The 12888-nt window shown below is 44.1% G+C and overlaps 1 protein-coding gene across 1 annotated transcript in view; it reads left to right on the forward strand.

The window, feature by feature from the left end:
* The window catches only part of pde4ba (phosphodiesterase 4B, cAMP-specific a), a gene marked incomplete at its 5' end in the record, with an annotated part of 121966 nt that extends 119594 nt beyond the window's left edge, over nt 1–2372 (forward strand). The window contains 4 exon segments of the mRNA XM_080011515.1: nt 14–168; nt 284–406; nt 849–1031; nt 1669–2372. Of these exon segments, the coding sequence (XP_079867641.1) occupies nt 14–168; nt 284–406; nt 849–1031; nt 1669–2121 (914 nt within the window). The 3' untranslated portion in view covers nt 2122–2372.
* Between the last annotated feature and the right edge of the window lie 10516 nt (nt 2373–12888).

Below are 12888 nucleotides of genomic sequence, written 5' to 3' on the forward strand. Positions count from 1 at the left end.
ACCCATGTTCCAGACTCTGAGCTGGCGCTGATGTACAACGATGAGTCCGTGTTGGAGAACCACCACCTGGCCGTTGGCTTCAAGCTGCTGCAGGAAGACAACTGCGACATCTTCCAGAACCTCACCAAGAAACAACGGCAGTCACTGCGCAAGATGGTCATTGACATGGTAAGCCGTTGCACCTTCTACTTGGTTTCTGTTCTGACCTTTTATGGGGTTTTTTTATACAGTTTTAAAGACAGAATCGCAGTCGTGCTGACATTTGAGTCGCTTTCCTCTCCAGGTACTGGCCACTGACATGTCCAAACACATGAGCCTCCTGGCCGACCTGAAGACAATGGTGGAGACCAAGAAGGTGACCAGCTCTGGAGTGCTGCTGCTAGACAACTACACAGACAGAATACAGGTGGGTATTTTGCACGTGTGTGTGTGTGTGTGTGTGTGTGTGTGTGCGTGTGCGTGTGCGTGTGCGTGTGCGTGCGTGTGTGTGTGGTTGCAGGTGATTGTTCAAACTTCTTTCTGTGAGGAATACAAACAAACAAGCAAAGGCACACCTGCAGCTGCTGGAACAGCTACTTCTTTTGAGGCAATCTCCTTCAAATTTGTCTTGGTTTGGTTTGTTTGTTTGTATGGTTTTTTTTGTGTTAGTGTGGTTATGGTCGTACACGCACACAGCACGGCTGTGAGAGAGTTTGGAACTATAGATCACAACCCCCTGCCTATAGATTTTTAGGGGCCTGTAATAGCTGTAATCTATAGCCGCAGTGTGGCCAGAGGTTACTCACAAAGCTCATTAGCTCATTATCACACCTAAGTTCAAGTGTTTTTTTCACCATGTGCTTCGCCAGGTGCTGCGTAACATGGTGCACTGTGCGGACCTGAGCAACCCCACCAAGTCCCTGGAGCTGTACCGCCAGTGGACGGACCGGATAATGGAGGAGTTCTTCCACCAGGGAGACCGAGAGAGGGAGCGGGGGATGGAGATCAGCCCCATGTGCGACAAGCACACGGCCTCCGTGGAGAAAAGCCAGGTAGGACAGAGCAGAGATAGAGATACTCCGCAACAAGTACGCAAAAGGCTCAACATGAAACAATAACAAAGTCCACAGAGAATATAATGAAGTTGAACAGTTTAAGGGTTTTAATTGATATGATACCTGCGTTTTACTTTGAAATCTTTTTAATTATTGATATTTCCAATTAAATCAAATTATTGATATTTTCAATATTTTCAGTTATCAGTAATATCATATCTATATGTTAAATTACTTTTTAAACATTCATAGGAAGATGAGGGGGGAAAACTACTTTATACGAGTAAAGTATCCAAACTGGTACAAAAGTAATATTTAAATGTATTCATATTTAATTAACCCATTTGACCAATATGATAAAAGATTCAATTTAAGAAAAAAATAATATATTTTATTATTGTAAAAATTGAATGTTTTTATGAATAAATTTGACTTCATCAATTGGTGAGCCACACTGTATGGCTCTATGGACTGCACGTGGCCCTCAGGCCGCAGATTGGCCACCACTGGTGTAATGCTCAATATGTGTTCAATATGCTCACACCCAGACACACACACACACACACACACACACACACACACACACACACTTGATCCCCAAGCCGACGTCTACTCACCGCTCTCGTCCCTTCAGGTGGGCTTCATTGACTACATTGTGCACCCGCTGTGGGAGACCTGGGCCGACCTGGTGCACCCGGATGCCCAGGACATCCTGGACACGCTGGAGGACAACAGGAACTGGTACCAGAGCATGATCCCCCAGAGCCCGTCTCCGCCCTTCTACGACCAGGGCCCAGACGGCCACAGCGGAGGCGCCGGGGGGCCGGGGGGTGGCGGTGGCGAGAAGTTCCAGTTCGAGTTGACGCTGGAGGAGGAGGAGGACTCAGACGGGATAGAGAAGGATGGGGATGGGGAGGAGGAGGAGGAGGAGGAGGAGGAGGAGGAGGATAGTTTAGGGGAGTCTTTCCGCTCCCCACCCCCGGACTACCCCAACGGCCCGGAGCGCGAGAACCACGAGGAGGAGGCGGAGGAGCGCATGGTGGCGGTGGAGATCGTAACGCACGAGGCGTCGCCCACAGACACATAGGGAGCGCCGGGCGTGGCTCCCAACATGGCGGTCAGTTTTTAATTGAAACAAAATAAAAAAGGGGAGATCCTCTTGCAGCTGTGCTTTGTGACGAGCCCGCCGGAGCTTCAGGGGGCTTCGGTTTTGGGGCCCGCATTGGGGCGTCTTGCACTTGGGCGTCGCGGAGCCGGAAAGAGAGCGAAGCGGCTACAGAGTTCTCAGGAAAATAAATGCTGCGGACATTTTCAGAGATGACGGGACAGGGACGCAGGAACCGAAGGAATAAAAAAAAGGGGGGGGGGGGTTAGTTTGGAAAACGGTTGCTTTAAAGATTTTCCGGGACTGGCGTTACTAACGGACATTGACACTACTGAGAGAAGTTTTGTACCTTAAAACTTAAGACCTTTTTTGTGTTTTTGTTTTTTACAGACACGTTTTAGAAGTAGCATTGTGTTAAGACCTACTGAGGGAGTTTGTACAGAGAGAGGAAAGTGTTTACTTTATTCCTGTACTATTTGTCAGAGGACTTTTGTGTGCCTTTTTTACTATCGTCTTTTTAATAGTTTTTTTTTATTTTTATTTTTTTTTATTTATTGAACACTTCTTAGTATGTCTGTGAAATGTTCTTTTTATTCTTAATCCAAAAAGAGCAGATCCTTTTTTTTTTGTATCTCAGAAAGAGGAGAACAGTCTTCCATGTATTGGGCAATAGAGAAATCCAAACAGACTTTGACAAACAGATCTCGGACAAACTCATCTGAACGGGGGACGACAGCAACAATAAAAACACAAACACCCATATTCGATGCACATTTTGTATATTTCAATTGAGCACAACTATATATATCTTTATACATGGAATTCATATTCACAGGTTCATGGCTCATGTTAAATGTCGACTGTAAACGTACGTTACTTTTCAAGGACTGTCAGAAAAAAAACGCTCTGAACCACGCCCCTCTTGAACATCTTATAGTATTTCCTGAATCCAACAAATCTGAGATTAAAGATCCCATGTGTGGTAAACCCGACCCCAAAGTGCAGTTGCTGCCTTAAACTCATCGTTCAATGCGCGACACCTCCACACGTCCACAATGAAAGAAGACACCAGATATAGCCGCACGTGGGAACAGCGAACAGCGCCGATCAGACAAAATGGCCGCTTCTCACTGTCTCTCATCGATCTATTTTTATCCTGGAGGTATGCCGGGGGTGGTATTAATCCTGTTAAGGGCGTGTTAAGTCTGTACGGGCCCCGACTTCACGCCATCCTGATGCGAGGACCCCCTGCCCCGGTGCAATCAGGCCCCGGACCAGACGGATGTAGGTGCTGCTGCAGCCGCCTGAAGTCGTACTGGCGTCTTCATCAGCGCTATTATTCAGCCGCCCGCACCCCCTGGGAGACGTGACCCCAAAACAATCAGGCCACCTATTTCCTTCTGTGCCAACCCCCCTAAAGCGGCGCTTCTTCTTTCTGCTCATTGACATCAGTCAGAAAAATTTAAATTCCAGTGGAGAGAGAGAGAGAGAGAGAGAGAGAGAGAGAGAGAGAAATTAATTAAACATGTCCGGTTTAGAACCAAAATTAAAATGCCCAACCTCGTTTTTTTTTTGCTCCCAAATTCTTCATCGGTCCATTTTTCAAATTGGTTTTACTGAAATTGCTCCAAGGTACCTCATCGACCTTACTGTCCATCCCATCCTGCAAGTCTGTGTGAGCGGTGTACGAACGCGCGCGTGTGTGTGTTTGTGTCCAGGCCTTACCCCACTCACACGACATGTTTGTCTCTGCTGTTTGTCGCAAGGAGCTCAAGTTGGTCCTTTTTGCTGTTTATAACAGTGTGTATTTATTCTATACCTAAAGCTTGTACATAAGAAATACTGATTCAGTGTAAAATCTATTTTAATTTATATGCACTTGCATTACCTGGAAGTGGTGGTGTCTAATGTGTAGAAGACTCTGGATTGGAGTCCTTTTATATTCTGTACTACATATTGTTTTTTTGTTTTTTTTATATATATATTATATATATATATATATATAAATATATATCTTAAGTATATATTCGCACAATGTTTTGAGTGCCCAGCATCGCAGCAGCTAAAGAGACATTGCTGCCGCTGTCACCTGAGAACCTTGTTCCAACTTTTTACTTTCTCTACTTTTAAGTGACAGTTACCAAAATAAAAACCAAAAATCAGCGAATTATGTGAGATTACAATTATTATTATTATGATTATTATTATTATTATTATTGTTATTATTATTATTATTATTATTATTAATATTTATATTATAGCCGATGATTTTTAATCAGAACAAATAATTCCTCAAGGTTTTCATTTGACAGCAGTACGTAGGTGAAGCCAGCGGCTCCATGGGGGACATGTTAAACTGCGTAGGCTTGGATGTAGGACACCGGTGGGATACGGGGACGGAGGCTCAGTCGCAGACAAACACCAGCTTTTCTCCATCCAATTTGGAATGCAGACTGCTGACATACAAGGTTCAGATAAACGGTTCAACCGACGAGACACAAGGCGGTTCGTTTTTCCCCTTTTACACCTGACAGTAGACTCCACCAAGGGGGGGCGGTGTTGGTAGCATGCTCCGCTTCCACCCCCCCGCCCCGCCCCGCTCTTGCTCCACCCACACCAACGTGAGTCATTCTGAATTGACCGGACGTGATCTTCTGTAATTGATCTGTGCTGATGTGTAAACTCTTCTCTGACCAAACTTGTTAGCAGTTTTGAAATTCAAATTCTGTTGGTTTTAACATTGTTGATCTATGTTCGAAGCTCTCTTTGGTTCCCGATGGTGTCCAAAGAAAAAAATAATTCGTTAGCCAGATTTAGCACGATCTGCATGAGAGATGGGATTTCTTTTATCTTTTTTTCTTTTTATGTCAATACTTCGTTACAAGTCCGCCGTTTGTGGCAGGTGGGTTATTAAATGTTTCACACAATGAATGGTATTATATTGTATATTGTGTTCAAAATGAAATCTGAACTACTTTTTCTATGAAGTGATTAAAAACAAAGCATGAATATACTGTACTCTCTATGTCTGCGCTTCCATTTATCGTGGACTTTGCCCAGAAGTCCAACAATGAGACAAAAATGTTTTAAATTCAAGCTTTAAAAAGTCAACGTCAATCATCACAATAGTGGTTTCAAGTGGACGTGGTCATGACTTTTTAAGGACTACTTCTTGTATTTTTCGATCATCCGACAAAGTGATGCACAGCTAAAATATCAGTTCAACGGATCTACTGACATCTACCAGGAAAGAAGCTGGTGTGTATAAATACACACGTAAAGCCATCATTCAGTAATGTCAAACCACTCAGTCCACGCGGCGCAGTGGACTCGGTCCAATTGGACATTCTGAATGGGAATCTGTACATTTATATTGTCAGTTTTTATGAACAAAAACAATAGTATAGAAGCAGATTACAACTTTCCAAGCAGAAATGCGAGTCCATTGTGTGAAGCAGCAATATATCAATATTAAATATATATACAGTATGTATATATATTATATACAGTATGTATGTATATATATTATATACACTGCTCAAGAAAATAAAGGGAACACATAATCATTACAATGTAACTCCAAGTCAATCCCACTTCTGGGATATCAACCTGTCCAGTTAGGAAGCAACACTGATTGTGACTCCATTTAACCTGCTGTTGTGCAAATGGAACAGACAACAGGTGGAAATGCGAGGCAATGAGCAAGACAACCCCTATAAAGGAATGGTTCTGCAGGTGGTGGCCACAGACCATTTCCCTGTCCTTATCTTTTCTGGCTGATTTTTGGTTACTTTTGCATTTTGCCAGTGCCCTCACCACTAGAGGTGGCATGAGGCGGTGTCTGCAACCCACAGAAGTTGCTCAGGTAGTGCAGCTCATCCAGGATGGCACATCAATGCGCGCTGTGGCAAGAAGGTTTGCTGTGTCTCCAAGCACAGTGTCAAGAGCATGGAGGAGATACCAGGAGACAGGCCAGTACACCAGGAGACGTGGAGGGGGCTGTGCTCCTTTGTGCAAGGAGGAACAGGAGGAGCACTGCCAGAGCCCAACAAAATGACCTCCAGCAGGCAACTAATGTGCATGTTTCTGCTCAAGCTGTCAGAAACAGACTCCATGAGGGTGGTATGAGGGCCCAACGTCCATAAGTGGGGCCTGTGCTCACAGCCCAACACCGTGCAACCCGATTGGCATTTACCAGTGAACACCAGGATTGACAGATTCGCCATTGGCGCCCTGTGCTCTTCACGGATGAAAACAGGTTCACACTGAGCACATGTGACAGAGTCTGGAGACGCCGTGGAGAATGTTCTGCTGCCTGCAACATCCTCCAGCATGACCGGTTGGCGGTGGGTCAGTGATGGTCTGGGGAGGCATATCCTTGGAGGGCCACACAGACCTCCATGCGCTAGCCAGAGGTACCCTGACTGCCATTAGGTACCGGGATGAGATCCTCAAACCGTATGCTGGTGCAGTGAGCCCTGGGTTCCTTCTGATGCATGACAATACTCAGCCTCATGTGGCTGGAGTGTTTCAGCAGTTCCTGCATGATGAAGGCATTGATGCTATGGACTGGCCTGCCCGTTCCCCAGACCTGAATCCAGTCGAGCACCTCGGGGACATCATGTCCCGTTCCGTCCAGCGACGCCACGTTGCACCACAGACTGTCCAGGAGTTGAGTGATGCCCTGATCCAGGTCTGGGTGGAGATCCCTCAGGAGACCATCCGTCATCTCATCAGGAGCATGCCCAGACGTTGTAGGGAGTGCACACAGGCACGTGGAGGCCACACACACCACTGAGCCTCATTATGAATTGTCTTGAGGAAGGTAGATCAGCAGAAGGTAGATCAGCCTGTGATCTGATTTTTCCACTTTTATTTTGAGTAGGATTCTGAATCCAGACCTCCACGGGTTAATGATTCTGACTTCCATTGATCATTCTTATGTTATTTTGTTCTCAACGCATTCCATTATGTAATGAATAAAGATTTTCAACTGGAATATTTCATTCATCGAGATCTAGGATGTGTTGTTTAAGTGTTCCCTTTATTTCTTTGAGCAGTGTGTGTGTGTGTGTGTGTGTGTGTGTGTGTGTGTGTGTATGTATATATATATATATATATATATACATACTGTATTTATATATATATATATTCAAGTGAGGACTGGCAGGAAGTGGAGGGTGGAGGACGCTCTCAAAGAGGCAGAAGCAAGGCTGCGTCACAGGAGCCTTGTGGGAGTGGTCCCACAAGGTCGTGCAGAGCTTTCCAACTCCTCAATTGAACACCAGAGGGAAGGAGAGGTGGCACCTTGTACAAGAGCAGGTGAGAGCAGCAGTGGAGGAGACAAGATCCTGCAAGGCTGTGGGGATGAAACAACAGGGAGCATGGACAAGATGGGAGAACGCCGTTGAGAGGAAGGTGACCTGGACTGAGATCTGGAGAGCCGAGCCGAGCCGCATCAAATTCCTCATCCAGGCAGTTTATGATGTGCTTCCGAGCCCATCTAACCTGCACACATGGGCCATAGCAGAGACACCAGCATGCCCATTGTGTTCCGAGCGAGGGACCCTAGAGCACATCCTCAGCTGCTGCACAACGGCACTTGGAGAAGGACGGTACCGCTGAAGGCATGACCAAGACCTTAAAACCATCGCTGAAGCCATCAGTACTGGACTTGAGTGGGCAAAGCAGTTCCATCCCTCCCAAGAAAACCATTGCCTTTGTCAGAGCTGGGGAGCAGGCAATCCCTGCCAGAAAAACACCTGCAGGCATCCTGACCTCCGCAATAGAGACTGGCAGCTGTTGGTGGACCTCGAGCGACAGCTGATGTTCCCCAGCCACATTGCTGTTACCACCCTGCGACCAGACATCGGCCTCGTGTCTGAGACCACCAAGCAGGCCGTGCTGCTGGAGCTGACAGTCCCGTGGGACTCCGCCTGGAAGAAGCCTTTGAGAGGAAGCTCTCCAAGTACACGGGACTGGTCAGCGACTGCCAGCAGGCTGGATGGAGAGCGAGGTGCCTCCCAGTGGAGGTGGGATGCAGAGGTTTCGCGGCTCGTTCTTTGGCCAGAGCCTTCAGAAGTTTAGGCATCGAGAGAGAGAGAAAGAGGAGAGCCATCCGCAGTACCAGCGAAGCGGCAGAGAGGGCCTCAAGATGGCTGTGGCTCAAGGGAGGAGAACATTGGAGACATGGTAGCTTATTAGCCATCTGGACACAAGCTGGGGTCTGATCAGCCCTGGCTGGGTCACCTGGATGAGGGTGTATGATGTTGAAAGACCCGAAACACCCAATGATTCCAGGAACATCACTGATGTTGTGTCCAGAGGCATCAGCAGATGTATTTACACAGTGATATATATATACATACTGTATTTATATATATAATATTATATATAATATCATAGCAATTTAGCAATATTTAGCTTCAACAACTCCTTGAAGCTCTGGAGTCTGACACCACCATAGTTTAAAAGATGGAAATTAAATATTTGAAAAGTAAACAAGGCCTGTGAGAATAGAACTTATTCTATATTCCTGATGGTGTTTTGTTTTAGTTTTTCTTGTTTATATCACTTTTGGCGCAACATAGCAAGATTGAGCTTGAAAATCTGGTTCAGTTTCCTGACGTCTTTGACCCTCATTACATCACAAAGGGCGACGGCCTGTTTCGTTGACTTCCTCTGATTTAGGGTGTATTCTACATTTTAGAGGCTGTTTTTTTTTTAGTGATCACTAGCGGAGGATTTATCTCGGTGGGGTTATGAAAATGCGACGCCATCTGGCCATCCTGGACATCCAGTTTCTTATTTGACAACAGTGAGAGTCGCTGACAGCCTCTCACAGAGAGCGTCTGCCCTTCAAGCAACCTTCCATTAGAGCTGAATCACCAACCAGTTCACTGTTACATCACAGGACTCTCTCACCCTCTCTCTTTGCCTCTCTCTCTCTTTGTCTCTCTCTGTGTGTGTGTCTCTCTCTCTCTTTGTCTCTCTCTCTTTGTTTCTGTCTCCCTCTCTCTTTGTCTCTTCGTCTCTCTCTCTCTCTCTCTCTCTTTGTCTCTCTCCCCATCTGTCTCTCTGTCTCTCTCTCTCTCTCTCTGTCTCTTTTTCTCTCTGTCTCTCTCGCTCCCCATCTCTCTCTCTGTCGCTCTCTCTATCTCTCTCTCTGTCTCTTTCTGCCCCCCCCTCTCTTTCTCTCCCTCTCTCTCTCTTCTCAGACCTAGAATCCCTCTCTTCTATTCTAATTACCTCTCTTACCCTCCTCATCCTCCCCGTGTCCTACAGCCTTAAAAGTCTCCTCTTTGACTTGATTAGATCCGCTAGCGTGTGCGTACGACGGGGCACATGGCTTCCAGAAAGAGGAATGAGTTTGGGCTTCAGTGGGATGACAGAGTTACGTCACGACGCTGGGAATAGACAGAGATCCTCAGCGGTGGAGCTCCATGGAGCTTGTTGACCCCCCCTGTGGAGGAGATTGAGAATTCCCCGTCCACTCATCTCCAAATGAATGAAAAGGACAGGATTTTTTTTTTGTTTCAAGACAGGATTCATCTCAAGGTGTCACATATGTATCAATCCTTTTTTTTTTATACAGAAGCATTTTAACCAGCGTCCACTTAATATCAATTTACATCAAAGCTCAAATCACCAAACTTATCTGAGCCGTGGTTTCAATCTCTGAATCTTATAGCCTGGAGGGGGGGGCTCTGGTCCACGGCCCTATTAGGGCCCTCCCGTTAACAACCTGCGGTCCGGTGGGTGTTTCGTAGACTCGATATGGCTTATTTTAGGACAATTTACAAAACCAAAATAATGACACCATGACACTCAAATCAGCCCTTTTTTCCCTTAGTAGTTCATAGTAATAGTGCTGATAGTTTTTCTTTCATAGTTCATAGTAATAGTGATGATAGTATTTCTTTCATAGTTCATAGTAACTGTGATGATAGTTTTTCTTTCATAGTTCATAGTAATAGTGATGATAGTATTTCTTTCATAGTTCATAGTAACTGTGATGATAGTTTTTCTTTCATAGTTCATAGTAATAGTGATGATAGTATTTCTTTCATAGTTCATAGTAACTGTGATGATAGTTTTTCTTTCATAGTTCATAGTAATAGTGATGATAGTTTTTCTTTCATAGTTCACAGTAATAGTGATGATAGTTTTTCTTCCATAGTTCATAGTAATAGTGATGATAGTATTTCTTTCATAGTTCATAGTAACTGTGATGATAGTTTTTCTTTCATAGTTCATAGTAATAGTGATAATAGTTGTTCTTTCATGGTTCATATCAATAGTGATGATAGTATTTCTTTCATAGTTCATTGCAATAGTGATGATAGTATTTCTTTCATAGTTCATAGTAATTGTGATATAAGTTTTTATTTCGTAGTTCATAGTAATAGTGATAATAGTCTTTCTTCCATAATTCCTAGTAATAGTGATGATAGTTTTTCTTTCGTAGTTCATAGTAATAGTGATGATAGTTTTTCTTTCGTAGTTCATAGTAATAGTGATGATAGTTTTTCTTTCATAATTCATGGTAATAGTGATGATAGCTTTTCTTTCATAGTTCATTGAAGTGTAGATTGGTGCTTTTTTACGGGTTACGTGTGTTGCTTCACCTTTTTTAAGTAAAATAACAAATCAAATTTAAAAAACCCATAAAATTAAATCAATTAAACAAAATAAAAATGTAACAAAATAAATCCAAAATGGTTAAATGCTAAAGAAACCATTGCAGCAGTTTGATTAAGAGCAGGCCGCAGAGGTAGTTCCTTGGCCTCTGCTGGCGTCTTAGCTCCAGAATACTCCGTGATGACATAAGACTTGAAGTAATTCTCTCGAGCTTTGTCGCGCCAGTTAATCGGATATTTAATTTTATTTCACTTGTTATGACACCGCGTGTGGACTTCTAGGAAGTGTTCCGCGTTTTAGCTGGAAACCGGACCGAGCGGCGGATTCAATTCTGCTCTGTGGTTGTTTTTGTTCTTTTACAAACATGTCTTTAATTTAATTGTAAATGCTTACATATGTTCAAATATCACACAGTTTGTCGGTTGTTAGTTTTTCTGTTATGGCTTTCGGCTGCCCCCATTTTCTGTTATTTGATCTCAGTTTAGACTTTGCGTTATTGTTTGACTATGAATTTTGGTGTCTGGGTTCGTATCTATCAACCAAAAATGAAATTAAAGCCTCTGCCCAGATATCAGATCACTTTCGAACTTATCAAACTTCAACACATGGATATAATAGATAATCCTTTTGGCTATGGATGTACTTTCTTTTTTTCAAGACACATACTTGAATCCATTTCTGTGTTCATTAATTTAGGGTTTTTATTCCATTACTTAAAAAAAAAAGAAAGGATACACGTATTCATGAAACTACTGTTTTAAAAGCAACAAAACTTTACAGCCATACAACAGCAGACAAGATCCATTAATGACCTTTTTCTTCAATGATCAAAAGAAATCTGAATCCCAATGAAGCGTCATCGGGGGGTGTGGGTTACCTGGGTGGAGGGCCCCCTGAGGCGGATTAACCTTGTAAATTAAGCCGCTAAGTCAGGGTGTGATGGAGGGATGGGGCTATTTATATCCCCCTCCCCAGCCAATTACTGGAAGGAGTGGCGGACGAGGAACAGTGGAGGCCGCGATGAGACGCCACCGAGAGGAATTCCAATTCTGTGATAACAGAACAGATGGACGACAGTGGAGAGCACCATCGCATCGTTTGAGGTGATGCACCACTGGTAGCGCTATGGAGTTGAGGCTGCTTCACAGGTTATACAGCTAAACAACAAGAACAAAGCGGAAGTCCATTCATCCCTATGGAGAGTTTGGATTCCGCTTGAGAAAAGCTGTGACGCGTTTTAATTTTTCAACTCGTGTGACAGGTTCTGGTCCGACAGTACGGCTGGAGATGATGTCAGCCAAGTTTTTCTTTTTTTTTCTTATTGGAACCAGGCTTAAAACAAATCAGATAATGATAAGCTCTCCCATTTTCCGTGACATATTGTGTGATGCGAAACTCAGATGCAGTTCATCCGGCAGTCACTAGGGGTAGTATAATTAATTACGCGGGTATTCATTTATTGTTGTGATCATTGTGAGTAGAATGTTACGATCAACTTCCCCTTACATCTGCACTGGTCTGACCACCCCAGTGTGTCATTGTGGAGGTCGTTTTTTCCCCCCATTCAGCTGTATTAATTTACCATATTACTAGAAAGAATTATTAGAATAGTGATGTTTATTTGGTCAAACTTTATTGACTCTTGCCCTTTAGGTTACCTTTAAGAAAGCAAGCATCATCGAAAAAAAAATAGATATGACGGTTAATTTTGCTACATCCAATTAGAAGCAAAAATCAGTCCATTTATATAGTTTTAGAATAACCCCTGGCCCGACTGTTACAGCACCTTTACGCCATGAAGAGACCCGTTTCTCTCTGTCTCTCTCTCTCTCTCTCTCTGGAGGGTTTTTTATTCCCTCGCTCTGACACAGGGCTCATTCTTGCCTGTACAGGACCCAAACGACCGGCAAATGATCATAATTACCAAGCGTGATTGAAGCCCAGTCACCTTGAGCTGTGAGAGGCCACGCCAGAGTGCGGCCTCTCACACACACACACACACACACACACACACACACACACACACACACACACACACACACACACACACACAACCACTTTCTAAAATGCTGAATCTTGTTTGAACTCCGAAACAATGCCGGTGTTTCC

The sequence above is a fragment of the Zeus faber genome, assembly GCF_960531495.2.
Source record: "Zeus faber genome assembly, chromosome: 1".
Classification (NCBI taxonomy): domain Eukaryota; kingdom Metazoa; phylum Chordata; class Actinopteri; order Zeiformes; family Zeidae; genus Zeus; species Zeus faber.